At 37.4% G+C, this 27,832-nt stretch overlaps 1 protein-coding gene and 1 non-coding gene across 4 annotated transcripts in view; one reads left to right on the top strand and one right to left on the bottom strand.

The window, feature by feature from the left end:
• Positions 1 to 27,832, top strand: part of Avl9 (AVL9 cell migration associated) — a 58,764-nt gene that overhangs the window by 7,766 nt on the left and 23,166 nt on the right. For 2 of the 3 annotated variants that reach the window (XM_048440416.3, XM_048440415.3), the window contains exons 3-11: positions 887 to 972; positions 2,092 to 2,163; positions 5,598 to 5,687; positions 6,622 to 6,688; positions 7,735 to 7,775; positions 8,676 to 8,714; positions 13,361 to 13,430; positions 15,217 to 15,752; positions 26,468 to 26,602. In XM_048440416.3, the coding sequence (XP_048296373.3) occupies positions 887 to 972; positions 2,092 to 2,163; positions 5,598 to 5,687; positions 6,622 to 6,688; positions 7,735 to 7,775; positions 8,676 to 8,714; positions 13,361 to 13,430; positions 15,217 to 15,752; positions 26,468 to 26,602 (1,136 nt within the window). The remainder of the gene's footprint in view (positions 1 to 886; positions 973 to 2,091; positions 2,164 to 5,597; positions 5,688 to 6,621; positions 6,689 to 7,734; positions 7,776 to 8,675; positions 8,715 to 13,360; positions 13,431 to 15,216; positions 15,753 to 26,467; positions 26,603 to 27,832) is intronic. The other variant, XM_048440417.3, reaches the window with a different exon arrangement.
• On the bottom strand, positions 12,223 to 12,329 carry LOC125404497 (U6 spliceosomal RNA). Its single transcript, XR_007233296.1, has one exon. It is a non-coding gene; the product is annotated as a U6 spliceosomal RNA (small nuclear RNA).

Here is a 27,832-nt window from a genome sequence, read left to right as displayed (position 1 = left end):
ATAGCCAGAGTGGGACAGCTGCTAATGGGTCTGTGCCTACAGTTATATCATGCTTCAGACTCCACTCAGTGGCAGAAATGGAGACTTACCTGCACTAACTACACATGGCCTGGAGAGCTCTAGTTTCAGACTTACCAGGCTGTTCTCGCATGTCCACCTGAATACAGCTGAAGTTGTTTCTTTCACTCATTGCTCAACCCTGTGCTTTAAAAGTCACTTGCTTACATGAGGAGAGTGTTTGTGTCCTCAAAGAAGAGTGTAATGACACTTTCACTGAGTCTTCTACACCTATATGAGAGTGCTTTGCCAGACCTAATGAAGTACTATTTTACTTTGATTAAACCAAATTCAATGTAATTTGACTACTTGTTTTCCTATTGCAATATTTAATATTTCCCTTATAAAATAAATCAAAAGTCATTTGGAATAATGACAGACACTCGACTTCTAAATACTTTAGTACATGCACCCCCTAAGGATATAATCATTCCCTAGCATTCAGATGTATTATCATAGCTAAAAGATCTAACAATAATCCCAAGATATCATCTCACATCCAGTCTGTGCTCAAATTTCCCCAGTTTTCCCAGAATTTCTTGTATCCACTCAAGATTCACATGCTGCCATCAGTTTTTATGACCTGACTTTCCTTTAGTCTGGAACAGTTCCTGCATATATTTTCTATAATTGTATAGTCGATTTGACCTGTTACCTCTTAGGTTTGTGACAGACATGTATTTATAAAGATTGGGGGAAATTTTGTGATGTTAGAAGTATCACCTGGTTGTGTCATTTGTGTGTTAATGACTGCATTAAAACTTCACATTTGATTGTTCAGTAATGAGTAATTAACATTACTATTTACATTTTTCTGTGTATCTCTTAGATACTGTGTTTTTTCACTTACCACCCAGAAATGGAAATGGAGCCACAGTATATGGTATCTCTTGCTATCGACAAATTGAAGCCAAGGTATGATAATTGGTGGTGAGCAGCAGCAGGAAAAAAGTGCCTCCAACCGTTGTTCACCTGTTGGTTGTTTGGGGAATCACAGTTTTTACTTTCAATGTAGTACATCTGTGCAAGTACCTGAAGAGGCTGGAAGAGGTAGAGTCCTATAGAGCTGGAGTGATAGGTAGTTGTGAGCCACCTGACATGGGTTCTGGGACAGAACTGGGGTCCTCTGCCAGAGCAATGTACACTCCTAACTGTTGAGCCAGTGTTCCAGCTCCCAATTTTTAGGTTTTTGAGTAACCTCCGTACTGATTTCTATGGCTATAATAATTTGCCTCCTGACTAGCAGTGAGCGAGATTTCTCTTTCTCCACATAGGTACAAGCATTTGTTATGATTTGTTTGTGTGGATTTTTTGTGATGCATTATTTTTATGAGCATATTTAAATTTACATAATGAGAACTAATGAAAAATGAAAGGCTTCAAAATCACATTAAAAATTAAATTCCGTGGAAGTGTTTAAATGTATAGAAATGTACAAAAAGAAAATATCACAGCATTTTCAATAGCCTTACTAATGAAAAGAGGAAGTGCATCTGGAAGTAAATTTGAGTATCAGTTCCTAACAACATATTTGTGGTATGGTGGCCTTTATCACTCTTGACTAGTTTTGAAGTCTACTTTCACAGCTATGAATTTAGCAAGATTTGCTTTTTGAAGGCTCCCATTTGCTTGGTAGGTTAATTTCCATCCTGTGACTCTCAATTTTTGGATTTCTGATAGGTATGTTTTTGAGAGATAACAAATCTTTTTTTTAATCCAGTCCATTTTTATGGGTTGGTTCTCATTGAATGGTTGGTCTGGTGTGTGACTTGTACATAAAGCAGTATCCATCTGCCTCTAAGTTCCAGGACAGTGGGGATTGTCCGTTTACTGTTCCACCCAGTGCCTAGCTACTGACATTCAGTGCAAGGCTAGCAGGTACGTTCAACTAACATATCTGAGATTTACTGTGAAGTTCTTTAATTTAACTGAATGTAAGATTTTTTTTCTATTTAATTATTAGGTTCATATCGAAACTGTTTTGTAAATGCTGCTATGAAGTATTTCTAATAAATAACTGTTTACTTATAATAGGCATTAAAAGTAAGGCAAGCCGACATCACCAGAGAGACTGTTCAGAAAAGTGTCTGTGTTTTGAGCAAGCTGGTAAGAGATCTCCTAACTTTCTTACATATAAAAATTCAAAGCAGAGCTTGTGTTTTTAGCGTAAGATATATGAGAATAAGGACTTGCTAAAACTAGTTGAGTGCTTGCCCATGTGCTCCTGGGTCCTCTGCTTCCTGCAGTTTGCTCTTATTTGTATTCCTCTGGGCAAATTGACATTGAATCCAAATGGAGCAGCGTTATATTTCATTTATCTATTTTTGTTTGTCTCCAAGATTTTGGATAAATGCTGTTTAAATAACTTTACAAATATCATAATTGCTCTAATTTTATTTGTAATATAGAAGTTCATGACTATTGTAGGGAAGACATTTAACTTTAATATATACTTTAAATTTCAGAGTGTTTGAGAAAAGCCAATGACATGGTAAAACTATACATACTATAACTATTTCAGAGCTGTGTTTCTTCTACATGCATTTTTTCAAGTTGACATTAACAATTAACACACTTAAACATGTAATTTATTTTTTAAATTGTACTGCTAGTGTGGGGGAGGAGTGCACACCACAGTGCACATGTGAAGGTCAGAGGACAACTTCGTGGAGTCACTTCTCTCCCTCTGCCTTTATGAAGGCTCCAGGGATCAAATCTGGGTCATCACGGTTGTATCATCAGGTTGCAAATACCTGTATCAGTTGGGCCAATGCCATTGCCCTGTTTTAACATCATTTTGTTTTTAAGACAGAGTCTCATGGCCCAGCTTGACCTGTAACTCTTTATATAGCTAAGACCTTTAATTCCTTATCCTTCTATCTCCACTTCTAGAATTATGTGTGTGTATGATCACACTCAGCTTATTTTTATTTTTTAAAGAAAATAAGTAGCTGGGGTGTTTATCTATTATTCAAGTTCTAGTTTTGATCCTCATCACCACAAAAGAAGAGTTGGGGGAAAGGGTCAGAGAAAGGAAGGAAGGAAATACAAATTCAGTGACATTTTTGGTTTTCATAGTCCTCAGTTGAATAATTTACACTATTTAGTGTCTATTATGACGAATAAGATGACAACACCTTTGCATCAAATGCTTAATTCTATAGTAAAATTTAGTTTTCCTCCTCCCCCCAAAAATCTCCATTGTAGGCAAGAGATCTATATTATGTTAATTATCTATATTTTATGGTTACTATCGTAGCCTTTCTGCAGTCACTCCAAACCAAGATTGAAAATGATTTATTGACCAAATTACCAGATATATGTAGGTTTTGTCTGATTATTTCTTGGGTTCTTATCTAATTTCCTTATCCACAGGCAGTTAAATACTCTTTGTATAGCCTGTGATGGTGGCACACTTTTAGTCTTAGTACTTGAAACAGGTAAACAGATCTCTGAGAGTTTTAAGGCCTGCCTGGTCTGTGTAGTGAGTCAGTCAACCAGAAGTACATAATGAGATTCTGTCTCAAAACAAAGAAAAAGTTTTAGCTTGGTGATGGTGATGGTGTCACACACCTTTAATCCCAGCACTCAGAAAGCAGATACAGGTGGGTCTCTGAGTTCAAGGCCAACTTGGTCTACAGGCAAATTCCAGGTCAGTCAGCAGTCAGGCTACACCCCCCCCCAAAAAAAATCTTGTCTCAAAACTCCAAATAAAGAGTTTTTAATAATGTAAATCCAGGTTTGCAAGATAGGACTTATTTGGGATTTATTACTATCTGAAGAGGAAAAGGAGATGGAGAAGTGGGTGAAGAGAAACTATGAATAATAATAATTTACAATATATAATACACTTTTTTTTTCCCTTGCAGGAGCAAACAGGATCTCACTAGTTTATGCCTAGTTAGCCTTGATCTCACAGACCTCCATCCATCTGCCACTGCCTCTGCCTCTGCCTCTGCCTCTGCCTCATGAATACTGGGATTAAAGATGTGTACCAGCATGCCATGCCATATCATGATAACTCTAATCATAATTTATAATAATAGTACACAGTTTCTAGAAGGATAGCCTGAAAAATACACCTCAGTTAATTTGTATACAGAGCCAGTTAACCAGAACATTGGCTATCTTATGTGAAAGTAGATACATATGGGAAGGCTTCCCAAGTAGTCACCTTCAAAGGACAATTTGGATAACAGAAACCACCAAGTGTCTATCTGTGTCAGGTGTTAGTTCTTACCAGACGTTTCATATAACACTGCCTTTTTTACTTTCCTGACAATCTTGAGATATCGTTGCTATAGTCTCATTTTATAAACAAACATATTTTAGAGTAATGATATCTAATTCTCATATGTAAGATTACTAAGTATAAAAATAGGGTAAAAATCCAGTTTTGTCTGTCTCTAAAAGAAACATAAGAAATGAGAACAGCTTAGTTAATCAGAAAGGTTCACTTGTTCATAGTGCATTGTAATAGTATGAAATGTAATGGTATCATACTTAATAATAATACTCATATTTACAGGGATGGGGACTGTAATGAGTCTTTCTTTGTCCCACCAGCCAGTTCCAAAATAGCAGCACAGACACTTACTATTAATTATGAATGCTTGGCCTTTTGCTTAGGCTTGTCTCAACTAGCTCTTATAATTTAAATTAATCCATTTATATTAATCTGCATTCTGCCACATGGCATTACCTCTTTTCCATCTTGCACCTCCTGAAGTCTGACTGGCATCTCCACTTTTCTTCTTTCCAGAGTCCCCTCTGTCCCTGGAAATTTCTAATCTCTTCTGCATAGATAGCTACTGGCCATTCAGCTCTTTATTAAACCCAATCAGAAGGCGCCTTGGCAAAGATGCGTCTTCACAGATGCAACAGGGGACTAGTTCAGTATTACTTGCATTCTGAAGGAGGCACATAAATGAGAAAATGTCTCAAGAATCTTAAATGAAAGGTGGATATGATCCATTTTGAGTAGAAAAAAATGACAATTGAAGAATAACTTTGTTCAGGTGTACAAAGTAATATGGTAGACGACATATCTAGGTGATCTCACATTTCACAAATGACAAAAAACAAAAGATGTGAGCTTAAATCAAATCAACTCTGTGTAAGAAGCAAACCCCTGGAGGATGATTAGATAGTACCACAACAGAATGAATGCAATAACTATTGACATTCTTGGTATGCGCCAGACTCTGCTGAGTGCTTTATCTATTATTTAATCCTGTAGAAGTTACACCTTTTTGTGTACAGGGTCAGCTTGCTGAGGAGGTATGGAAAGGTTAAGGGCCCTTAATTAAGCAGACAAAAGATGGAGCCAAGGCCGAGTCTGAGCCTGACTCACCACCTTGCCAAGATAGTTTTCATCTGCTGCCAAAGAGTGAGACTCTGTAATATCACAGCTTCCAGCTATGTATGTGGGCCCTCAGTTGGTGTTACTAACTTTCCTCCCTGATTAAAAGATGACAGGGATTTGTTTTTTCCTGTTGTTTACTATGATCAACCTAATGATGGTTTCTCTTTTTCTTTAGCCTCTTTATGGCTTACTTCAAGCAAAACTTCAACTCATTACACATGCATATTTTGAAGAGAAAGATTTCTCCCAAATTTCTATTCTAAAGGTAACTAATTTCCCTACAAATGTGTTTGTTGAAAAGAAGCTTAATGAATCAAGTAGCTCTTATAGTAGTACTGTGCAGGATAATCCTGGTGGCTTAAGAAAACCATGGTGTGAAAATCCATTTGCTTGGACTCCAGGTCCAGTGCTTAAGAGCACTTGTTGCTCTTGCAGAGGAACCAGGTTTGGTTCCCAGCACCCACATTAAATGTCTCATAAGCACCTAGGGATCTGATGTCTTCCTCTTTGGCTTCCTCAGGGACACACATACACATTAAGAAAAATGTTAAGATTTATCTTTAAAATATAATAAATAAATAATAAATATATTATTAAATATATAAATAAAATATGATAAAAATAAATATTTAAAATATATTTGCATAAAACCTTGATATTATAGCGAGAGCTGCCCAAATACTAAACTCAAAATGTCCTTGAGGAAACAGTGACTAAACAACTAGTATCAATGTCTCTTGCAAGGGTTTTGCTATGGCATAGTGTCTATAAATTTGAGTATCTGGTTTCTAGTTCCTGTATTTTATTGAAGAAGAGTAGTATATTTTTCTCAAAACTGGCATCAGTATACAGTTCTAGATCTGTCTTGGACTCTGGGGAGAGTTGGGGCAGTTAGGAATTTAGTGTGGAAGCAGAGGGAAGGTATTTTATGTCACTGTTAAAGCTCTGAAATGGCTCAGAACAAAAGACTGTCCTGAGTAGCTTTTTGTTCTTTTTGCTCAGCTACTCTCCTGATACTGTTCATGTTTACAAGAAGAAATGAGTTGAGTGCTGAAAACTAGTAGGTTACAGAGACCATGGTTGCTTAACTTAGTAGGTGGCAGAATGACCTATACATTTCTCTTCTGATCATCGTGTTTCTAGGAGCTTAGTCTCTAAAGTGACAGTGTAAGGTTCTAAACTCAGTCTGCATTCCACAGGAACTCTACGAACATATGAACAGTTCCTTAGGAGGGGCCTCATTAGAAGGATCTCAAGTGTATCTTGGTAAGTAACTTACAGGTCAGAAGCTATGTCCTCAAAGTTGTCTGTGGCCAAACTTGGTTACGTGTAGCTCTTCATGATCAGTACTGTTAAGCATATGTGTATTTCATTAAATATTATACAAATAATTCGATATTTATACAATCTTTGTATGGGATCTAAGTTCTTAAATTTGCTTCTTCCTTAAATACCCTCTTAGACACCTTATGAGATTGATCATTATCTTTTACTGGTAGTGACAGTTATGGGCATTGCACAGGTGAATTTCAATGTTTTAGAACGTACTGGACTTCTTTCTGTTAATGCTGACATGTGTAATTACCAGGATGGGGGTGGGGTACTGCTTAGTTCTTGACTGAGATTCTTCAACTTGGGGATTTGTTAAATGTACACAATTTTGACAGCTCAAAAAAATCCATTGTTGCCTGAGATAGTCATTAAATATTCTTTCGTAGTAAAGGTTGTAATACTATGGTGATGTGTGCATCCTCAGTTTCCATTTCAATGTGAACTAGCCAGTACTAGTGTAGTCATATGCAGAAAGTCAGCCTGATAGTCCTGTTCTAAGAATGTGTTTATAAATTGTTTTCTCTTTTACTGTGGTGTTTGAAATGAATGATTGGGAAGCAATGTGATTCAGAAATAATACTATATGTAATACATTGACCAGAAGTCCCGTTTAAATGACTGGCTGCCACTGTGGTGTAAGCTTCATGATTTTTAAATTTCTGTGGTTTATTTTTGTAGACTGTAAGTGTTAGACTCAATGTCTAAAGCAGTATTCACTAATAATGTATAGATAAAACTGTATTTATATTACAGTTAATAAAATTTAAAGGCCACATTTGAAGTCCTCAGTGGCTAATGTGTCTGACAGGGCATATTTTAAACATTTTCATCCTTGAGGAAAATTCTTTAAGACAAAACTCTTTCTGAGTATATATGTATTTCACCAAGTATTACATAAATGTTTAAATATTTGCATGTTCTCATTTTCTTTTTTAGATATTCTCTTCCTTTCACATTTAGCTTTCCTGTTTACATTGTAGGTCTGTCTCCTCGAGATCTTGTCCTTCATTTTCGACACAAGGTGTGATAGATATCCTGCAACTTGCAATGTACTGAAATGGGAAAGTCTGTTCTTGGGTTCCTTTCCTGTGAACTCAGGGCAGCATTACAATCAGCTGACGGCATAATTGTGGTTTTGCTCTTCTAAGACAGCTTCTTAACCATACAGAGCTGGAGGCCTCAGGAATATTTGTGTGGTAAAAGTCTGGGATTACCTCTTGCTGGATAGGGTTTGCTTTTGATTCCTTTGTTCTGCAGTCTTTGCATTTTCACTTAGTGTGGGTGGGGAAAAAGTTGTTCCCTAAAAGTGGAATATTTTTCCATGCAAATTATTGTTTTCTTTTGTTGTGGTTTTTGGTGCCAGACATATAATCTTTATTGTTAAAGTATATGTTTTCTAGGACATATACACATTAATCATTTATTTACCAAACCTTTATTGAATATTCATGTAAATGCTATGTATCCCAGACTAGCCCTGAACTCACTGTGTAGTTAAGGATAACCATGAATTTCTGATCTTCCTGCCTCCTCCTCTTGATTGCTGAAATTACGAGTGTGCACCACCATACATAGCTTCAATGGTTCTGGGAATCTGAACACAGGGCTGTCATACATAGTCAGCATACACATTACCAACTGAGCTACTCCCCAGCCTCAAATATATGCCTTTTCAGAAGCTTGAAATTTTTCAAACAGAGATGGCACTGCTCCTTCCAAAAAAACTATTTCAATTAAAGGTTAAATGATTCTCATGTTTCTAGAGGACATAGGTAATACTTAATTTTTCACTTCAAGTTTATAATTTCTCATGTATCTTAAATTATTTAATATTATATAACATGATTATGTTTTAATAAAGAAAATGGTAAATCACTAGTAATAGACCTGAGTAACATAGCATTTCTTTTTCTTTCTGCAGGTCTTGATCCTGTTTAAGCTAATTCTTCTTGAAAAAAAGGTGAGATATAGAAAGATGAAAGAAAGAACAGAGAGATGTTTTATCTTTTATTGACATTGCTTATATATTATATAACATGGGAATTAATTAAGAGTTAAGACATATTTTGTCTATCAAATGAAACACAAAATTCTTTATTGTCGTAAACATACAAATTTGCGTGCTCTTTTTGTTGGCAGTTTGATAGTGTATTCAATTATACTGTCACCGTAAGATGTTTAAACTAACTTAAATAGAAAAGGAAATGTGTTGATTCAGTTAGACTTGGTGCTTCCATGGTATCACGACTTTGTGCTTTCTCTTTGTCCTACAGTTCAGTTAATTTTACTCAGAGCTGATCTCTCTTGTGTACACGAAATTGCCAACAGTAATTTACCTGTTTGCTTTTTCAGACGTAAACCACTTTCCAAACCATTGGATATGAATTTGTCCCTTCAGATTGTTTGGGCACATCAGGCAGCATGCCCACCACAAAATTCAGAACTGTTACCAAAAGCCTGCCTACACTAATTGGCTTAAACTTGGGTGCCAGACAGCTCTGTTCTACAAAGAGACAGAATTTGGGATTGTAGACCTCAGGTCTATGATCTGGGCCTCATAGCCAATTCTAGCTTACCACTTACTTTTATAGAAATTGTTGTTTTTAAGACTTATTTTTATTTGTATTTATATATATGTGTATTTATGTTTATGTGTGTGTCTTGTGTGTTGGTATGTGCACGTGTATATAGGTACCTGTGGAAGTCACAAACAGGACATCAGATACTCTAGCTATAGTTACAGGGTTTCTAAAATGTGAGTGCTAGGAATTGAACTCAGGTCTTTTGCAAGAGCAGTAGTTGTTCTTAACTACTGAGCTATGATAAGAGTTTTATTGGTAAACAGGAATACCTAATATTTGCTTATTTGTAGCTATTTATACCCAGTAGGAGCAGAGTTGAGTAGTTGTGAGAGATCATATGGCCCACAAAGCAAATGTGTCTGATCCTTAATGGAAAAAGTTTTCCTAAATTCTGGTGTAAGCTAATCAATCAGAATTTAGTCCTGTAATACAACCAGTTTTAAAACCCATATTAAGTGCATTCAATGCAAATAAGGTAGAGAGGTTGTTGAGGGATCAGCCATGCACTATGCTTATACGGCTCATTACCTTAAGCCAATTATTCCTTTGCCCCAATAATTCTCCTATTAGGGATTTCTTTTCCAGAATTAATCTGAATTCCATGCAAAATTACCTGAAAGAGTTCATCACAGAATCACTTAAAATAAGTAGCAAGTTGTTTTTGTGTTGCATGTAACTCCAAATAATAAAAATCCCCAAATACTTTTTATTGTCAAGATGTTTCAAGGCACAGTAGGTTAAAAGCTATCCAACCATAAGACAGTGATCCAGTTTATGAGTGTGAGTGTTTTGCCTGTATGTGAGTATGTGCAATACGTGTGTGCCTGGTGCTCACAGGGGTTCTCTGGAACTGGAGTTACAGATGATTATGAGCTGCCATATGGGTGCCGCCAACTGAACCTGGTTTATGGCAAAAGCAGCGAGTGTTCTTAATCACTGAGCTATTTCTCCAGCCCCTGTGATCCTAATTTTATAAACAGATATAGATTCATTGAACCAACAAGGCTGGAGAATATAATATACAGACTTTTTAAGTTTTCCTACATGTAATGTCCTTTTCCCTTTTTTTTTTCTTCGAACAGGGTCTCTAATGTAGCCCAGGCTATTTAAAAACTCATAATACCCCTACCCCTAACCTCTGAATCCTGGAATTAGAAGCATACATTACTACTCCTAACTATAATAATGTCCCTAAAAGCTGATTTCTTCTTTTAATTTTTTACAACTTTAATTAAATTTGTCCAGAAATAATGTAATTATAATATATTATGAAATAGAGAAATTGTCACTAGAATGGTTAAATGTCATTATGGGAACTTTGGAGTGTGAATTTCTATTCTGCTTTGATTCCCCAGCATCCATCTGAAAAACTGGCACAGTAATACGCGCCTGTTACCTCTGTGCTGGAGAAGAGGAGATGGAAGGGTCTCTGGCTTATTGGCTAGCTCATCAAGTCAGTCCTGCGTTACAGATTCAGTGAGAGACTTTGTCTCAAAGCATAACAAGATAGAGAAGCAACTGGAAAAGATACTTGTTGTGTTCCATCCTCCACACACATTTAGACGTACTTGAGCAGCTATAAATATGAACACAAAATAAAGTTTAGAAACCCAGGCATAGGGACTGGAGTTAGATGACTCAGCAGTTAAGAGCACTGGCTATTCTTCCAAAGTCACCAGGTTTGATTTCCAATACCCAAATGGTGGCTCATGACCATCTATAACTCCAGTACAGGGGACCTGATGTCCTCTTCTGGCCTTTCAGCAGGCACCAGGCACGCTCATTGTTCACAGACATACAGGCAAGCAAAATACACATAAAATAAAATTTAATTTTTAAAAATTCTGGTGATCTTAAAGAGAGAGAGACAGAGAGAGACAGTATCACATGCTTGTAATCTCAGCCTTTGGGAGACCAGCCTGGACTACATAATAACTACCTGAGAATTCACATTCTAAATGTTGTTTCTGTTGCACTTTAGCCTTTGCATTTATTTCTCTGATATCTCTGGCCTATCCCATCAGTCTTTTAGTAGTTTATCGTCTGTAAAAATTGCAGTTTAAAGAATGGTAAGGAGCAGAGTTTTCAGTGTGTTTGTAAAGATAATAAATAACTGAGGGAACCTTTATTAACTTATAAAATGTATAGACGATTGTTCTTTTTCATCTAGAAAACAGTCAGGGATCCTCTATTACCTTTTCTAGCTCCCCTTAACCTCAAATTGTTCTGTTAGGAGACCTCATGACTCAATGGTAGCATCTCTAACTCCAAATCTAATTGTTTCATCACCCTCATACTCTTTTGTTTATTCATTTCTTTTTTTTTTTAGATCCATTTCATTTATAACCGTGTATATATGTGGACATGTGTCTAAATGTATGAGTGCAGGTACACTCACACAGTTCAGGAGAGAGCTTTGGATCCCCTGGAACTGGAATAATAGGCATTCGTGAACCACCTGATGTGGGTGCTGGGAACCTAACTCGGGCCCTCTGCTAAACTAATGTACTTTCTTAACCACTGGGCCATCTCATCTCCCCAGTCCTGCCTCTCCCTCCCCCTTCTTTGAATTTCATGACATTGGCACTTTTTAATTGACTGTATATATCTGTCTGTGTGGGTAAATGTACAATTATGAGCACCTGCTCCTGCATACTGAGGATAACAGAGGGTATTGGATATCCTCATCAATCAATCAACCTATTCATTCTGAGTCAGGATCTCTGTTAACCTGGGGCTTGTATTTCTTTAGCTATACAGGAAGCCAGCAATCCTCAGCAGTCCCCTAGGCTCTGCCTGCCTCAGAGCTAGTATTACAGCACACAAAGGGTGCTGCCAAGCTTGTTACATGGACCCTGGAACCTGAACTCTAGTCCTCATGATTTTTGAAATATGGAATGCTTCATGAATTTGCGTATCATCTTTGCACAGGGGCCATGTTTATCTTCTCTGTATAGTTTTAGTCTTAGTATCTGTGCTGCTGAAGTGAGTTCAATTGGCGCTTTTTAAAAGAATCTAGTGAGCAGTGGTAGCAAACTCCTTTAATCCTAGCCCTTCGGGGGCAGAGGCAGGCGGATCTCTGTGAATTTGAGGCCAGCCTGGTCTACATAGCTAGTTCCAGGACAGCCAGGGCTGTCAGATAAAGAAATCTTGTCTGAAAAAAATGAAAATAAAACAAAAAAAAAACAAAGAAAAAACCCCAAAATAAAAGAATCTAGTTATTCTAGTCAAGTATTACAGAACTAAATGTGTGATTGTTTGATTGTTTTCTTGTGGTTAGTTTCAGATTAAACATTTAAGCATTTTTAGTAAGATGCTAGATCAGTGATAACATTACTTCTGAATATGACACAACTGTTCTGTTCTTGGTAAGATGAAATTTTATCATTTGATTAAGGTGACAGATAATTTAATCAAAATTTGTGGGACTGTAAATCTAACATATCGTGAATATTTTGTTGTCCAACAGTCTACAATGGTCATTTCAGTGTCTGCTGGCAGTATTTTCATAATTATATTTATTTTTTACTTTTTAAAACCTTATTATAAAGAATGTAAAATTTTTTTTGAAAATAAGAAGTTAACTAGATCCAAAATCTAGTTAACTCATTGTGTCTGTCTGTCTGTGTGTATGTGTCTGTGTGTGTGTGTGTCTGTGTGTATGTATGTATGTGTGTGTGAGTGGTTTATGTTTGTGTGCACACAGTTATTGTACCATATGTATAAAGGTCAAAGGATAACTTTTGGAGGTAGTTTTGCTCTTTTACTGTATAGGACACACAGACTAAACTAAGGTCGTCCAACTTGCCAGATGCTTTTATCCTTTGAATCATCAACAGACGTCAAATTTTGCCTGAATTGTGGGTAGGAAAGCTGGTTTTGTTGTAGTAGTTGTTGTTTTTAATCATGACTCATAGTTTCTTTTGTTTTGTTTTTAATTATTTATTCATATTGCAAAGAATCCTTTCTATATTATTACAGTCTTGTGAATGTTCTAATTTAATTTTATTTGAATTCATTTCAGGTTCTTTTTTACATTTCTCCAGTGAATAAATTGGTGGGTGCACTAATGACCGTGCTATCCCTTTTTCCAGGTAAGAGAATAGCTACTTTTGTTTAATGTTATTGTAATTTAGATTTTTTTAGTAGTATACAAAGATAAACTGATTAAGGGTAACATTTCTGTTTAATTTTCTTTTGACAATAGCTTTATTTATTTATTTATTTATTTATTGGCTAATATAGCACGTCTTTTTTTGGACCTCCAAATCCTGAATAATGACACAGAATGTAACAAGGTGGGCCGGCTTGTTGGGGTATCTGTCCCGCCCAGTACCCCGCAGCCGGCAAGCCCCGAAGAAAATTACACACAGAACTCTCTAAGTTTATAAACTGATTGACCCATTAGCTCAGTCTTCTTATTAACTAATTCTTACATCTTACGGTAACCCATAATTCTTGTCTGTGTTAATCATGTGGCTCAGTACCTTTTCCAGCAGGGCAGGTTACCTCTTGCTTCTCTGTGGTCTGGGCAGGAATGGAGGAATGGGCTTCCTCCTTCCTAGCCTTCTCCTGTTCTCATTGCCCCGCCTCTACTTCCTATCTGGTTGACCCACCTATACTTCCTGCCTGGCCAATCAGTGTTTTATTAAAATACATGATTGACAAAATACAGATAATTTTCCCGCACCAACAGACTTATTAATTATGCAAGTTTGACCTTAGCTTAGGCTTGTTTCCAGCTAGCTCTTAAAACCTAAATGAACCTGTTTATATTAATCTACATCTGCCACATGGCTTGTTACCTCTCCTCAGTATAGTATATCCAACTTCCTCCACATCTCACTGGCAAATCCCCAGCTTCTCAGTTTCTTAGAGTTCCTGTCTCTACCCGGAAGTCCCACCTGTCCTTCCTGCCTAGCTATTGACCATTCAGCTCTTTATTAAACCAATCAGAAGGTGTCTTAGACAGGTGAGGTAAAACAGTGACACATCTTCACACAGTGTAATCAAATATCCCGCAATAAGCCTATGTTGGTTTTTTTTTAATTTTATTATTTAGTGTTTATCAGAGGGAGGGGGATGTTTATAAACCATGGCCTGCTGGTGGTCAGAGGACAACTGGTGAAGGTCTTCCCTTCTTCCATTGTGTATGTGTTGTGGTATTGAATCTGGGTATTCAGACTTAGCAGCAAGCATCCTTAATCTTGGCACTCATCTTAACCTCTTTTTTTGTTTGTTTGTTTGTTTTTTCCCCAAGATAGAATTTCTCTTTGTAGCTGGGCGGTGGTGGTGCACACCTTTAATCCCAGCACTCGGGAGGCAGAGGCAGGTGGATCCCTGTGAGTTTGAGGCCAGCCTGGTCTACAAGAGCTAGTTCCAGGACAGGCACCAAAAACTACGGAGAAACCCTGTCTCGAAAATAAATAAATAAAAGAATTTCTCTTTGTAGTCCTGGCTGTCTTGGAATCCATTTTGTAGGTCAGGCCAGCCTCAAACTCAGAGATCTGCCTGCCTCTGCCTATCAAATGGTGGGATTAATTCATATACTACCACACCCAGCTTTCCTTTGGTAATAGAAATTTCCATTAAAACGGGGGCAGTACAACTTTTGAAAAAATTGTATAGATTTCCACTCTATAAAATATAATATAGCCAGGCGGTGGTGGCGCACACCTTTAATCCCAGCACTCGGGAGGCAGAGGCTGGCGGATCCCTGTGAGTTCAAGGCCAGCCTGGTCTACAAGAGCTAGTTTCAGGACAGCCACCAAAGCTACAGAGAAACCTTGTCTCGGGAAAAAATAATAATAATAATATATACCTCTTACTTTCTTCTATATTACTAGAATCCAAGCTGTTCTTCAATATTTTATATTTTAGGAATGATTGAACATGGACTCAGTGACTGTTCGCAGTATAGACCCCGAAAAAGTATGTCTGAAGATGTTGGGCTTCAGGAAAGTAATCACCCTGCAGATGATTTTATTTCTGAGTCCACTTCTGATATTTCAAATACCAGCATGGGAACTGTCAGAAAAACCATTTCAGGAAAGCATGGAGGAGACACTGTCCTTCATACGGAGCAGCCTTGCTTCCAAGTAGAAGACAACAACAACAAAGAGCAGGAACCCAATGACGCTGGCCGCTATCTGAGACTCCCACCTCGTCCATCTCCAGAGTCCTCAGAAAGTGACTGGGAAACTTTGGATCCTAGTGTTTTAGAGGACTCTTTGAAAGAAAAGGAACAGATGGCGTCAGACCAGACAAACTTATTTCAGAAAGACTCTGTGCCCTCAGACAGTGCTCCAATTACTGTGCAACCTCAAGCTAACACCAGGCAGGTAGTCCTGATCCCAGGACTCATTTCTGGTTTGGAAGAGGATCAGTATGGTATGCCTCTGGCCATCTTTACAAAGGTAAAATGCAGTCTCTTTTATTGAGGACATTAATTGTAACTTTAACTGTTTGAACACATTTTTTGGGTCTAAAAATTATCCTTAAAAACTAAAAAATATATACTGACTATATAGTGCTGTTAGAGCTGTGACCATATTTAAAACTATGGGGAAGTAACTCAGAGGGAAAGAGTTTTGAAGCCAGTGGGTAATGAGGCCAGCAGTCATTGCATTAGGTCTATTCTTGATTATTCAGACTTCTCCTTGAAAACAAAGAATGAACTGAATGAAGTCTATGAACAAGAAGTCTGCACAATCCTGGCTGAACTTTAAGTTTGTTTTAAAATACTTTGCTTATAGCCTGTAGCCCTAGCTATGAAGGAGGCTAAGCAGAAAACCACTTAAACCTAGAAGTTTAAGGCCAACTTAGACAGTATAGAGAGACAATCTTAGAAAAAAAGAAATAATATAATTCTAAAAGCCTCCATTTTAGAACAAAAAATACCTAAATGTCTAATTTATATTAACTATACATACTTATACTTATTAAAATATATTTTATTTATTTCATTTTGCTATGTATGTAATTATATCCCAAAACTATTTAATCGTTTTATGAAAAATCATTCATTCCAAGTATCATGATGTATATTTGTAATATTAGCAGTTGGGAAGATCCCAAGTTGTAGGTCAGCTTGGGGTACATAGCAAGATCCTATCTCAAAAAACAAAGAAAAGAAAAAGAAAAAAAAATCCATAGTGTATCTTTGAAATAAATTGTGTCTTTGATTCAGGATCTTATAGCATAGTATATCATTTTTTAATATCAGAACCACATCAAAGATAATACAAACCAGTAACGATGCCAAGATATACTCTGGGTCTGCTTCATTTGAAATGGTTTTGTTTTTCAAATTATTCAGGAAACTTTTTTCCATTGCTATTTGTGGATTATTTTTCAAAATGGAACAGAAAAAAAAATCCATTCCATTTTTTACTCTATGCATATTTATTATCCTGTATGCTAGGTATCATAAATTCTTGCCATCCTCAAAAGATAAATATGCCTTCCAGGTAATTAGAGCAAAGTCTGGTTTTTCTGTATACATTACTCATCTTTTATTCATGAAGTAAAACTTTATATAGAAAACAAGGTAAATGGGTGTAGTGGTTGAATGAAAATTGTCCTTAAGATTCTCAGGTATTTTAACATTTGGTCTCCACTTGGCAGTTCTGTTTGAGTAAGTTTAGGTGGTGCAGCTTTGCTGGAGAAAGTGTGCAACTGGGGTGGGCTTTTGAGATTAAAAGCCTTGTATCATTTCCAGCTTTCTCTCTGCTTCCTACTTGCCATGGAACATGTGAGCTCTCAGTTTCTTATCCCTGCTACCTGCTTTAATCATGGTGTTTTATCACAACAGAAAAGTTGTCCTAATAACTTGCGTGGATCTAAATTTAAAGTTATGGACTAATTTCTTTGACAATTTCAAGACAATGTAATATTGAATCTGGCATTGTTGTTATTGATAACTTTAAAAAAAATTTTGCAAGTAAGAAGAATTATCTATTTTTTTATTGATATTTATTGAGCTCTACATTTTTCTCTGCTCCCCTCCCTGCCTCTCCCCTTCCCTTTTCAACCCTTACCCAAAGTACCCATGCTCCCAATTTATTCAGGAGATCTTGTCTTTTTCTACTTTCTACTTCCCATGTAGATTATATCTTTGTAAGTCTCTCTTAGTGTTCGCATTGTTATCTAAGTTCTCTGGGATTGTGGTTCGTAGGCTGGCTTTCTTTGCTTTATGTTTAAAAACCACCTATAAGTGAGTACATGTGATAATTGTCTTTCTGTGTCTGGGTTACCTCACTCAAAATAATGTTTTCTAGCTCCATCCATTTTCCTGCAAAATTCAAGCTGTCATTATTTTTCTCAGCTGTGTAGTACTCCATTGTGTAAATGTACCACATTTTTCTTATCCATTCTTCAATCAAGGGACATTTCGGTTGTTTCCAGGTTCTGGCTATGACTAACAAAGCTGCTATGAACATAGTTGAGCACGTGTCCTTGTGGCACAATTGAGCATCCTTTGGATATATACCCAAAAATGGTATTATTGGGTCTTGAGGAAGGTTGTTCCCTAATTTTCTGAGAAATCGCCACACTGACATCCAAAGGGGTTGTACCAGCTTGCATTCCCACCAGCAATACAGAGAAGTGTTCCCTTTTCCCCACAACCTCTCCAGCATAAGTTGTCATCAGTGTTTTTGATCTTGGCCGTTCTTAGAGGTGTAAGATGGAATCTCAGAGTTGTTTTGATTTACATTTCTCTAATGACTAAGGATGTTGAACATTTCCTTAAGTGTCTTTCAGCCATTTTAGATTCCTCCTGTTGAGAGTTCTCTATTTAGGTCTGTACTCTATTTTTTTATTGGATCATTTGTTGTTTTGATGTCCAATTTCTTGAGCTCTTTGTATATTTTGGAGATGAGACCTCTGTCTGATGTGGGGTTAGTGAAGAATTTTCCCATTCTGTAGGCTGTCGTTTTGTCTTGTTGACCGTGTCCTTTGCTTTACAGAAGCTTTTCAGTTTCAGTCCCATTTATTAATTGTTTCTCTCAGTGTCTGTGCTGCTGGAGTTATATTTAGGAAGTGGTCTCCTGTGCCAATGCGTTCAAGTATACTTCCCACTTTCTCTTCTATAAGGTTCAGTGTGGTTGGCTTTATGTTGAGGTCTTTGATCCATTTGGACTTGATGTTGATAACACTTATGCAGGTCTACGATTAACATCAGCAAGCAGAGCAGAAATAAATACAAAATGTACAGTTTAAAGTAAACCAAAAAATTTAATGATGCAGCCAAAGTTTGTGTTGAAAGAGTTAAGGAGATGCCAACTCTGCCCTATAATAAAGGGAAGGGTGCCCTCGGGCAAGACTCTACTCAGCTAAGCTTCAGACTTGTGAAAGAGGACCTAAGGTCTTTTCTGCTTTTAAAAAAGTCTGCTACTTAATATAATTAAGGGGACCAGGGCCCATCCCAAACTGGCAGCCAAACTTGGCAGTGATGTCCACGGGGTGCTTGCTTTAGAGGCATGAAGGTTGTAAGAGTAAAGAATCATGGGTTCTCCCTCCCTGGCTTTAGAGAGCGTCTAAGGCCAGGCAGCTTGTGGTCTGCATGAAGCTGAGAAAGTGAAGTCTGATTTGAGTGGAAACCTCAAGCTGTTAGAGATGCCATAGCCATAGGGCATCTGCTAGGGAGAGCTGCATACAGGGAGTAGAACCGTCCTAAACAGAAAGATGTTGCAGGCTGCAAAGCTGGAAGGGCAGAGCCATCTAAGCCTTTGAAATTAAAGTTGATAACATCAGACATAGAACTAAAGGATTTGACATTTTCCCTGCTGGGGTTCAGTCTTGTTTTAGTCCAGTATTTCCTAACTATGCCTTTTTTCTTCTTTTTGGGATGGAAATGTATATTCTGTGCCAATGCATATCAAAAACATATAATTTATGTTTTGATTTTACAAGAGGTTACAATTAAGAGAGTTCCTTGAGATTTTATAAGAGAGCTTAGACTTTTAAATAATGTTGAAACATTGAAAGTCTATGCTGACTTAAAATTGGACTAAATGCATTTTTACATTATGGTATAACTGTGAGTCCATAGGGGACAGGGAGTGGTGGTTTGAACAAGGAATGCGCCCCGTAGCCTCAGGTATTTGAGCACTTGGTCCCAGGTGGTGGTGCTGCTTGGGGGAAGAAAATACTTCACTTGGGGAAGGTTTTTAGAGTCTCGCACCCTTTCCAGTTTGTTCTCTCTGCTTCCTGCTTGTCATTAAAGATGTAAGCTCTCAGCTTCCTGCTCCTACCACCAGGCCTGCCATATAATGTCACTCCTCCCCACCATAATGAACACTCATCCATTCAGAACCATAAGCCAAACATTGTATATCTTTTATGCTATATATTTCCTGGAAAATGCTGAGTTACTCAGCTTCCTAAAAGTGGTTCTTTTGAATCAGTATTGAAGAGTTATCAGAGAATGCTCTCTTTACTTATTCTTTGGCCTTTCTGGGATTCTGAAATTATTCTAATTATTTTCTTGATTAAACTAAAATAGTTCTTAAAGCTGAAATCTGAGAATCTTTGGAGAAAACTCACACCTCACGAATAACTAAGTTCAGTAAGTAGTCACAAATTGTGCTTTGTTTTTTCTTTTGAATTTTTGAGAGAGAGAGAGAGAGAGAGAGAGAGAGAGAGAGAGAGAGAGAGAATAGATCCGAGGATGGCTGTAGAAATGTTTGTCTTTTACAATGTGGTTCCCAGAATCAGACTTAGCTCATTAAACTAAGTAGTAGATACCTTTAACAGATGAGCCATTTCTCCAGCCCCTCAAATCATAACTTTAATTTTGTATGAGTATTTTGCCTGCATGTACTAGTTGGTTGCTTTTTGTTTTGTTTTGTTGCCAGCTTGTGGAAAACCTAGATGTATCTAGGACAAGGGAATCTTAACTGAAAAGTAAGGTTGGCCTGTAGGGAAGACTGAAGAGCATTTTCTTATAAATGATTGTGACCAACCTACTTGAGATGCTATCACTGGGCAAGTGACCAGGATTGTATAAGAAAGTAGACTGGACAAGCCATGAGGAACAAAGCAATAAGCAACATTCTTGATGGCTCCTGCTTCAGTTCCTGCTCCCAGGTTCTTGCCCTGATTTCCCTCAGTGATGGTTTGTGACCCAAGAGTTGTAAGGTGAAGTGAACCCTTTTCTTTCTGAGTTGCTATCGAAACCCTAATTAATACAGAAATTGATATGAGGTTCATGGGATTTTGCTCTGACAGACCTGACCATGTTTTGGGAAGGATAATAGAAAAACTTTGTAACTTAGGGCTAGAAAAGCTGTTGAGTGTTCAGAAGTTAATAAGCTGTTGTGGGAGCTTAGAAATTAAGAGCAATGTGGACAGTGGAGGACTGGCTGGTGAAGTTTCAGAGGGAAATTTAAGTGACTCTTCAAAGACTGTCAGGTCCATCTGTTATTTTGAGTTAAGAAATGTAGATCTGGTCATCTGGGATAAAGAATCTACTACAAGAGATTCTACTAACAAGAGGCCAGAACCACTAAAGTGAAACCTTTATTTGCTGGGACAGTTGATAGTAGTCAGCTGGAGCCAAAGAGTTAGTTGTGTTTAGAAGACCAACATCGAGCTTGGCATAGTGGCACATGCCTTTAATCCCAGCTCTCGGGAGGCGGAGCCCTCGGATGTCTGAATTTAGAGCAAGTTCCAGGACAGCCAGGGCTGTTACACAGAGAAAAACTGTCTCAAACAAACAAAAAATTGAAAGAGACCGACATCATCAAGGCAAATTCTGGAAAGTGTTTCCTCTGGGTCAGCACACAAGCTGTGGTCCAGAGGGGGACAAGGCTATTGTGCTGGCCACTAACCTTGGTAATGTGTAAGAGTCTCCCAGATGGTACTGGTTGTCAAAACATGAAGGGGACATGGAGAGTAGCTGGGGATTAGACAGTAAAAGGCTAGGAGAGACCACTAGTGTGTATGCAGTCTCAGGTAAAGAAGCCCAAGACTGAAGAGGTTGTGGGGAGAGTTGATATTTAGCATAACATGATGGGGTTAGAGTCCCAGAAAAGAGCTGGAGAGAGACCATTGGTGAAGGTGCAGTCCATTTGTGACAGAAACACCAAAATTTTGGAGATTCCAGTAATGTGATGAGCATGAAAGACAGCTGTGGAGAGGCAGTCGCGGGCCTGTGAAACATACTGTGTATGCTTTGAATGGTAGAACCAGAGAAGTGATGCTCAAGCCCTTTGGAGCCCAGAAGATTGAGTCCCAGTTGTCTGTCTCTGAGCTTTATACTGTGGGACTTTGGTTTTCCTTTGTTTAGATTGTGACTGTACCTTTGTTCTTCTCTTGAAATAAGAAAGTACTTATTTTGCCTTATTTATTTATTTATTTATTTTGAGACAGGGTTTTCCAGTAGCTATGGAGCCAGTCCTGGAACTCACTCACTATGTAGACCAGGCTGTCTCGAACTCACAGAGATCCTCCTGCCTCTGCCTCCTTCGTGCTGGGATTAAAGGTGTGCACCACTACTGCTCAGCGAGACTGAACTTTTAAAAACATGTTGGGTTTTTAAAGAAAACCTGGACTTTTAGAGTATCGAAATGTTTTAAAGACTGAAGAACTTTTTTAAATATTCTGTTTATATTGTGATACTAATAGATCTTGGGGATGAACAAGAAAAGAAAGGTTATGATTAATAAGTGATGTATTTGTGTCAAGTTGACAAAGGGTCAAATGTCCTGATTAGGTTTTGTCAACTTGACACAAATCTAGACATATGTGAGAAGAAGAAATCTTGAGAAAACAACTCTGTAAGATAGGCCTGTGCACAAGTGTGTAGGGCATTTTCTTGATTAAATATTGATGTGGGAGAGCTCAGGTGATTATGGGTGACTTCGTCCCTGGGCAGGTGGCTCTAGGTTGTATGAGAGCAAGCTGAGCAAGCCATGGGGACAAATCAATAGTAGCATTCTTCCAGGTTTCTGCTTCTGTTTGTGCCTCCAGGGTCCTGCCCTAACTTCACTCAGTAAGAACCTGAGAGTTGTAAGGTGAGATAAACCCTTTTCTCTCCAACTTACTTTTGGGCATGGTGTGTTATCACAACAATAGAACCCCAAACTTAGAAAGTATATGTATATGTGCCATGTGGTCCTGATATCCCAGGAGTGCCAGATCCCTGGAAAGTGGAGCGATAGACAGACAGAGAATGTGTACTGGGAACCAAACCCAGGTGCTCTGCACAGCATCCAGTGCTAACTGCTGAGTCAGCTCTCCAGTCCCAGATTGGGATTTTTTTTTTAAACTGTCATTATTTCCTGCATCTTTCAGAGCACTTTTTATCAGGAGGCAAATGCACTGAAAAAAAATTTTGGTTTTGAGGGTCAAGTTACTGCATTAAAGTGATGTGAATCTTGTCAGTAAACCATGTTTAGCTGATAGATTTATGTGCTTTTTTCCAGGACTGAATATGTGATAGGCTCACCACTTTACTGTGATAGTAAACAAATTTTTTCTTGATTTTTTTATCTTTTATTGTATATTGAGTAAAACCCAATTTGTTGCTTAATCTTAAGCACTCCTAACTACAAATACTGAACCTTTTTGTCAGTAACTTTGGAAGATGAAATATTCTTAAAACCAGATTGCCTTTAAGCTATTTTTCTTCTGGAGTTCTTTTTCTTTTAGATTTATTTTTCTACGTATAAGATTTTGCCTGTGTGTGTGTGTGTGTGTGTATACACATGGGTACATGCAGTACCTGCTCAGGCCAGAAGAGGGAGTCAGATACACTAGAGCTTGTGTGACAGGATTATCAGCCACCATATAGAACCTGCTAATAGCCTGGGCTCTGTTGTTGTTATTTTTGGTTTTTTGAGAGAGGATTTTCCTGTGTAGCCCTGACCATCCTGGAACTCAATTTGTAGATCAGGCTGTCCTTGAACTTAAGAGATTCGCCTGCCTATGCCTCCCAAGTGCTGGGAATCACTGGGCTGTAGCCGTGCTAAGCCAGTTCCCCAATTTATAGTATTTGAACTTGGATAAAGATGATGCCATGTCAGCTTTACAGATAAGTTTTATTATGTAGACAGTAGCAGTAATAGATTGCCAAATGTTTTTTACCTTTTCCTGAGAGCTGATTTAAGAAATATGCAAAAGTAACTGAGGGGCTGAGGAAATGATGAGTCTAGAAGCAGCTATCAAGCAGGGTACCCATGGAGTGATAGGAAGTGAATTGTAGATACCAAGAATGGTAGAAAAAAAATTTAAATCATTACCGTGAACTTATGTTCTGCTGCTATGCACTTTAATGAGCAGAGAAACACTGGGGCGGGAGAGGGTGAGAGGAGACAGAAATATTTTAGGGTGTGAAAATTCAGTACTAGGTCTTTCATTTCCCCTGATTTTGTACTGGAATTGGACACGTTCTGCCATAGTTAGTGTTGAGCTGGCTAGAAAGGACTGGGATTCCTTTTTGTTTAATTTCACGTGTCAGCTTTTTTTTTCATTTACAAGTCATTTAGTTAAATCAGTTGAGGTTCCATAGAAACTATGATTAGAAGTTACTTTGTTATAATTGCTATTTATCAATTTAAAACAAAAAATTTTAAATAATAAAATTTAATTATCTCAGCCATGTTTGGTGGCACATAACTATGACCCAGCTGGTAGTTGAGTCAGGAGAATCCTGCTTTTAAGACCAGCCCAAAATAAATAGTAGGATTCTGTCTTAGAAAATAAAAAATAAAGTCACTTAACTTCCCAATTTACAACTAAATATATAGAGTATTTTTTTTTAGTATTTGGATAGTTGAAGAAGAGATTAATAATATTTGATTATATTATTCTACCCTACTCTTTATTTTTCACTTATCCATTGGTAGATACTTTCATTGCCTCCACTTCTTGACCATTATGAATACTTCTGAGAATATGGATGTGCATATATTATATCTCAGTGTTGTTTGCTTGGGATATTTATTTGTTGTAATTTGTGTATTAGTGTATATTAATCATACATGATAATTGTTCTGTGTTTTTGTCTTGTTTATCAATAGAGTGTCATTTCAAATACAGATATTAAGTTGTTCTAGATAATAGGAAGCCAGGAGTGGATTAAGGTGTGGAATCTGCTTTTTGGAAAAAGACCTATATTCTTCTGCAACTGTATTCCAATACCTCCCAAAAAGTTTAGCTAAATTGAACATCATGAAATGAAAAATAATGACACCATATTAAACTCTTTTGAACAGTACTATCAGTATGTAATATTTCCATGTAGTAATAATAAAAAGGTCCAAAGCACCTGTAATAAAACTTTCTGAGAATATAGAATGCATCCTTGCAATACACACAGCCCTGGATTCGACCTCTAGAACCAAAAAGAAATGTTTCCTAATCCATCCTTTTCTACCCATCTGCCTTCTATAATGGCTGTTAACATTATCGATGTCTTATTTCCTTCTGTTGATATTTTATGGCATAAGGAAATGCATAGAGTTTTTGTGATTCTGCTTCTTCCTCCATATTGCTGGTGCATTGGTCCATGAGGGAGCAGAAGCAGGGAGCAGGGTTTGAGCGGCTGTGGGAAGATGGAGACAGCCCTCTGAAAGACAACTTTGGTGAATCTGCTCAGCTTTATTCCAGAGTATAGGAAATATATAGGATTGGGGAGCCTGGGGGCAAATTCTAATTTGCATTAGGTGACATGGTCCTGTCATAAGGCTGTGTACATGGCAGCAGGGTCCTATAGCAAAGCTCCTGGCACAAGTCTTAGTTACCTGTGTGCAGCAGAGGAGGCTTCTAGCAGGAAACTGTGTCAAGGGTAACCCTAGAGATAAACAGGCCTGCAAGCTGAGAGACAGCTTTCAGATAAGGTTCAGGGGCGCTCTGGGCCCAGGGACATTCTCCAGATAAGGGCAAGTAGAGAACAAGAAGTCTTGCTGGGGAAAGGGGTGGGAGTCCTGCTGTCCCTGAGTTTTGGAAAAAAAGCTGCCAGACCATGATAAAATGCAGCCTTTGACCAGTAAGGCCTTCCCACAGATTTTCCCCACCCCTTTTACACAAATAATGGCAGTCTGTGCCCATCCTTTTCAACCCCTTAATCACTTTTACATTACATTTCTGGGACTTGAACTCTATCAATTTTGATGATTTAAGAATGTTATATGACTAGAAGTTTACTCCACTCTTCATGACGTTATAGTGCTATATTAAATAACTTAAAAATATATCAGCAGATGAACAGGTATGTCTGCAAAATAAATTTAGGTAAACTACTGGTCAGAAGAATTGTGTGTGGGTGTGTGGGTGTATGTGTGTGTGTGTGTGTGTTTTCAAGGCAAGTAATCCAGTTGAAGTAGTCACAAAAAGGGAAATAGAACCTGTTGCTAAAAGATTCTGAATTAGAATAGGTTTTCAGTAAACGTTATAATTTATGTTCTAAAAATAAAATTGAACAGTTCTGCCCTGCCTTCATGCACAAATCATTACCACTGACCTCAGCTTTAACTCAGGATTGTGTAGGGTTGGGCTGGCTTTTGCTTGGTTGGTTTTCAAACTTAAATGCCTGCTGAGGGTTAGTAATTTAACTGTAATTTTAAGGAAGTGCTATTTCAAAAGGAAATTAAACACAGATACTGTCAGTGTAACTTGTGCTTTAACTAGTTTGTACAAATATTCTGACATATTTTTGCAACTGGACAATAAATGGGATGCTTTGCTATTCTCGTTACACCTTGGTGGCTGTGTACAGAGATATGTGTTAAAATTCTTAACTGTTTCCTATTAAACAACATACTTTTTAATTGATGTAATACTTTTAATTTTCTAAATTTAAAAAGTCAGAAAGAAAAAGTCAACTTTATTTAAGTTGAACTAAAAATAAAGTGATCAAATAAGTCAGCCTAGCCAGGGGTTTAACAGTTTGTGAAGCAAATTACCGAATCAGTAGCTGGACTTACTGCAGTCAAGGCAAGACATTCCTCTGTGAATATTTAGTGAGTCAAAAATGAACTAGACAGGCAGGGGAAAATGGACATTTTTTTTTACTCTTTGCTCTTCTGCTTTTAGCTTGAAAAGAGAAGTAGCTGAGTTTTGGTTTTTTGTTTTTTGGTTTTTTTTTTTTGACTTGTCTATTTCCTGTTGCTCTTGTAATCCATAGGGATATCTGTGTTTGCCTTACATGGCATTGCAGCAGCATCATCTTCTCTCTGATGTCACTGTTCGGGGATTTGTGGCTGGAGCTACTAACATCCTTTTTCGACAACAGAAGCACCTCAGTGACGCCATTGTGGAAGTATGTTTATGTCTGAGTGTATGTACTTGGCTTGCTGACTCACTTACTTCTTTCCTAAATATAATTATGAAGCTGTAGTAACAGCACTAATAAAGAAAATAGTGTTTGCTGTATTACAGTAATTTTAATTACATATTTTTGTTTGTTTTGAGTTTATTTTTTGTTTTGTTTTGAAACAGGGTCTCTGTGTAGTCCTGGCTGGCCTGGAACTCAGAGATCTGCCTGCCTCTGCCTCCCAAATGTTGGGATTAAAGGTGAACCTCATTGTGCCTCCTTACTTTATATATATTAACTGATCTGACTTCCCTAATAGCCCTATAAGATATGTATTGTCTATATTTTGCACATACAAAAGCTAAGTCACACAAGTTAAGTGATTTTTTTTTTCCCATTCTCAAACACTGGTAAATGCTTGAGCAAGGATTCCAGCCTGAGTTAACCAGATCTATCATGGTCTCAGTGCCTTATTAAAATGTGAAATCTTTTCAAAATAATTTAAACACATATTCTACTTAATATGTTCCTGATGTTAAGGAAGTTCAGAGTAGATATTTGATACCTTATCAGTATATCTAAATTTTTTGTCGTTTTTCAAAACAGAGTTTCTCTGTGTATCTTTGAAGCCTCTCCTGTAGACCAGGCTGACCTCAAAGTCCCACAGAGATCCACCTACCTCTGCCTCCCAAGTACTAGGATTAAAGTTGTGCATCACCATTGCCTGGCTATACTTAAATTTTTAATTATTTATTTAATTTTACAATTTTAAAATGTTGGGATTTTTAACTGCATTAAGATTTTTATAATTACTGACAGAAGTTTCATACTTTATGGGGAAATGGTTGAAATATAACTGTTGAAAAATCCAGCTTTCAAAATTATATTATTATCCCAAATTTGAGTGAGGGGAAAACATTATAGACCAGATAGGAGGGTACAGGTGAGAGAACCACAGAGTGCTTTAACATTCAGAAGTCATTAGATAGATATTTTATTATTTCATTCAAAATTAACCATTTGAGTGTTGGTATATTGGTATAGCAGTTGCTAAGTATGCCTAAGGTCCTCAGTTTAATCACCAGCAGCTAAAGAACAAAGCAAAACCTCGCAAGTACATAAAATGTTACAGTATTTAAAATATTCTAAAGTATCCAAGCCCTCAAAGTGGAAAAGTTTAAAGGACTTACAACTAAGCTTTTTTTTTTCTGTGTTATTGTAAGGGCAAGTTTCATT

This window comes from Myodes glareolus, chromosome 6 (assembly GCF_982192425.1).
Source record: "Myodes glareolus chromosome 6, mMyoGla1.1, whole genome shotgun sequence".
Taxonomy (NCBI): domain Eukaryota; kingdom Metazoa; phylum Chordata; class Mammalia; order Rodentia; family Cricetidae; genus Myodes; species Myodes glareolus.
The sequence above is the reverse complement of the archived record's forward strand: the minus strand, read 5'-3'. Positions and strand labels throughout refer to the sequence as shown.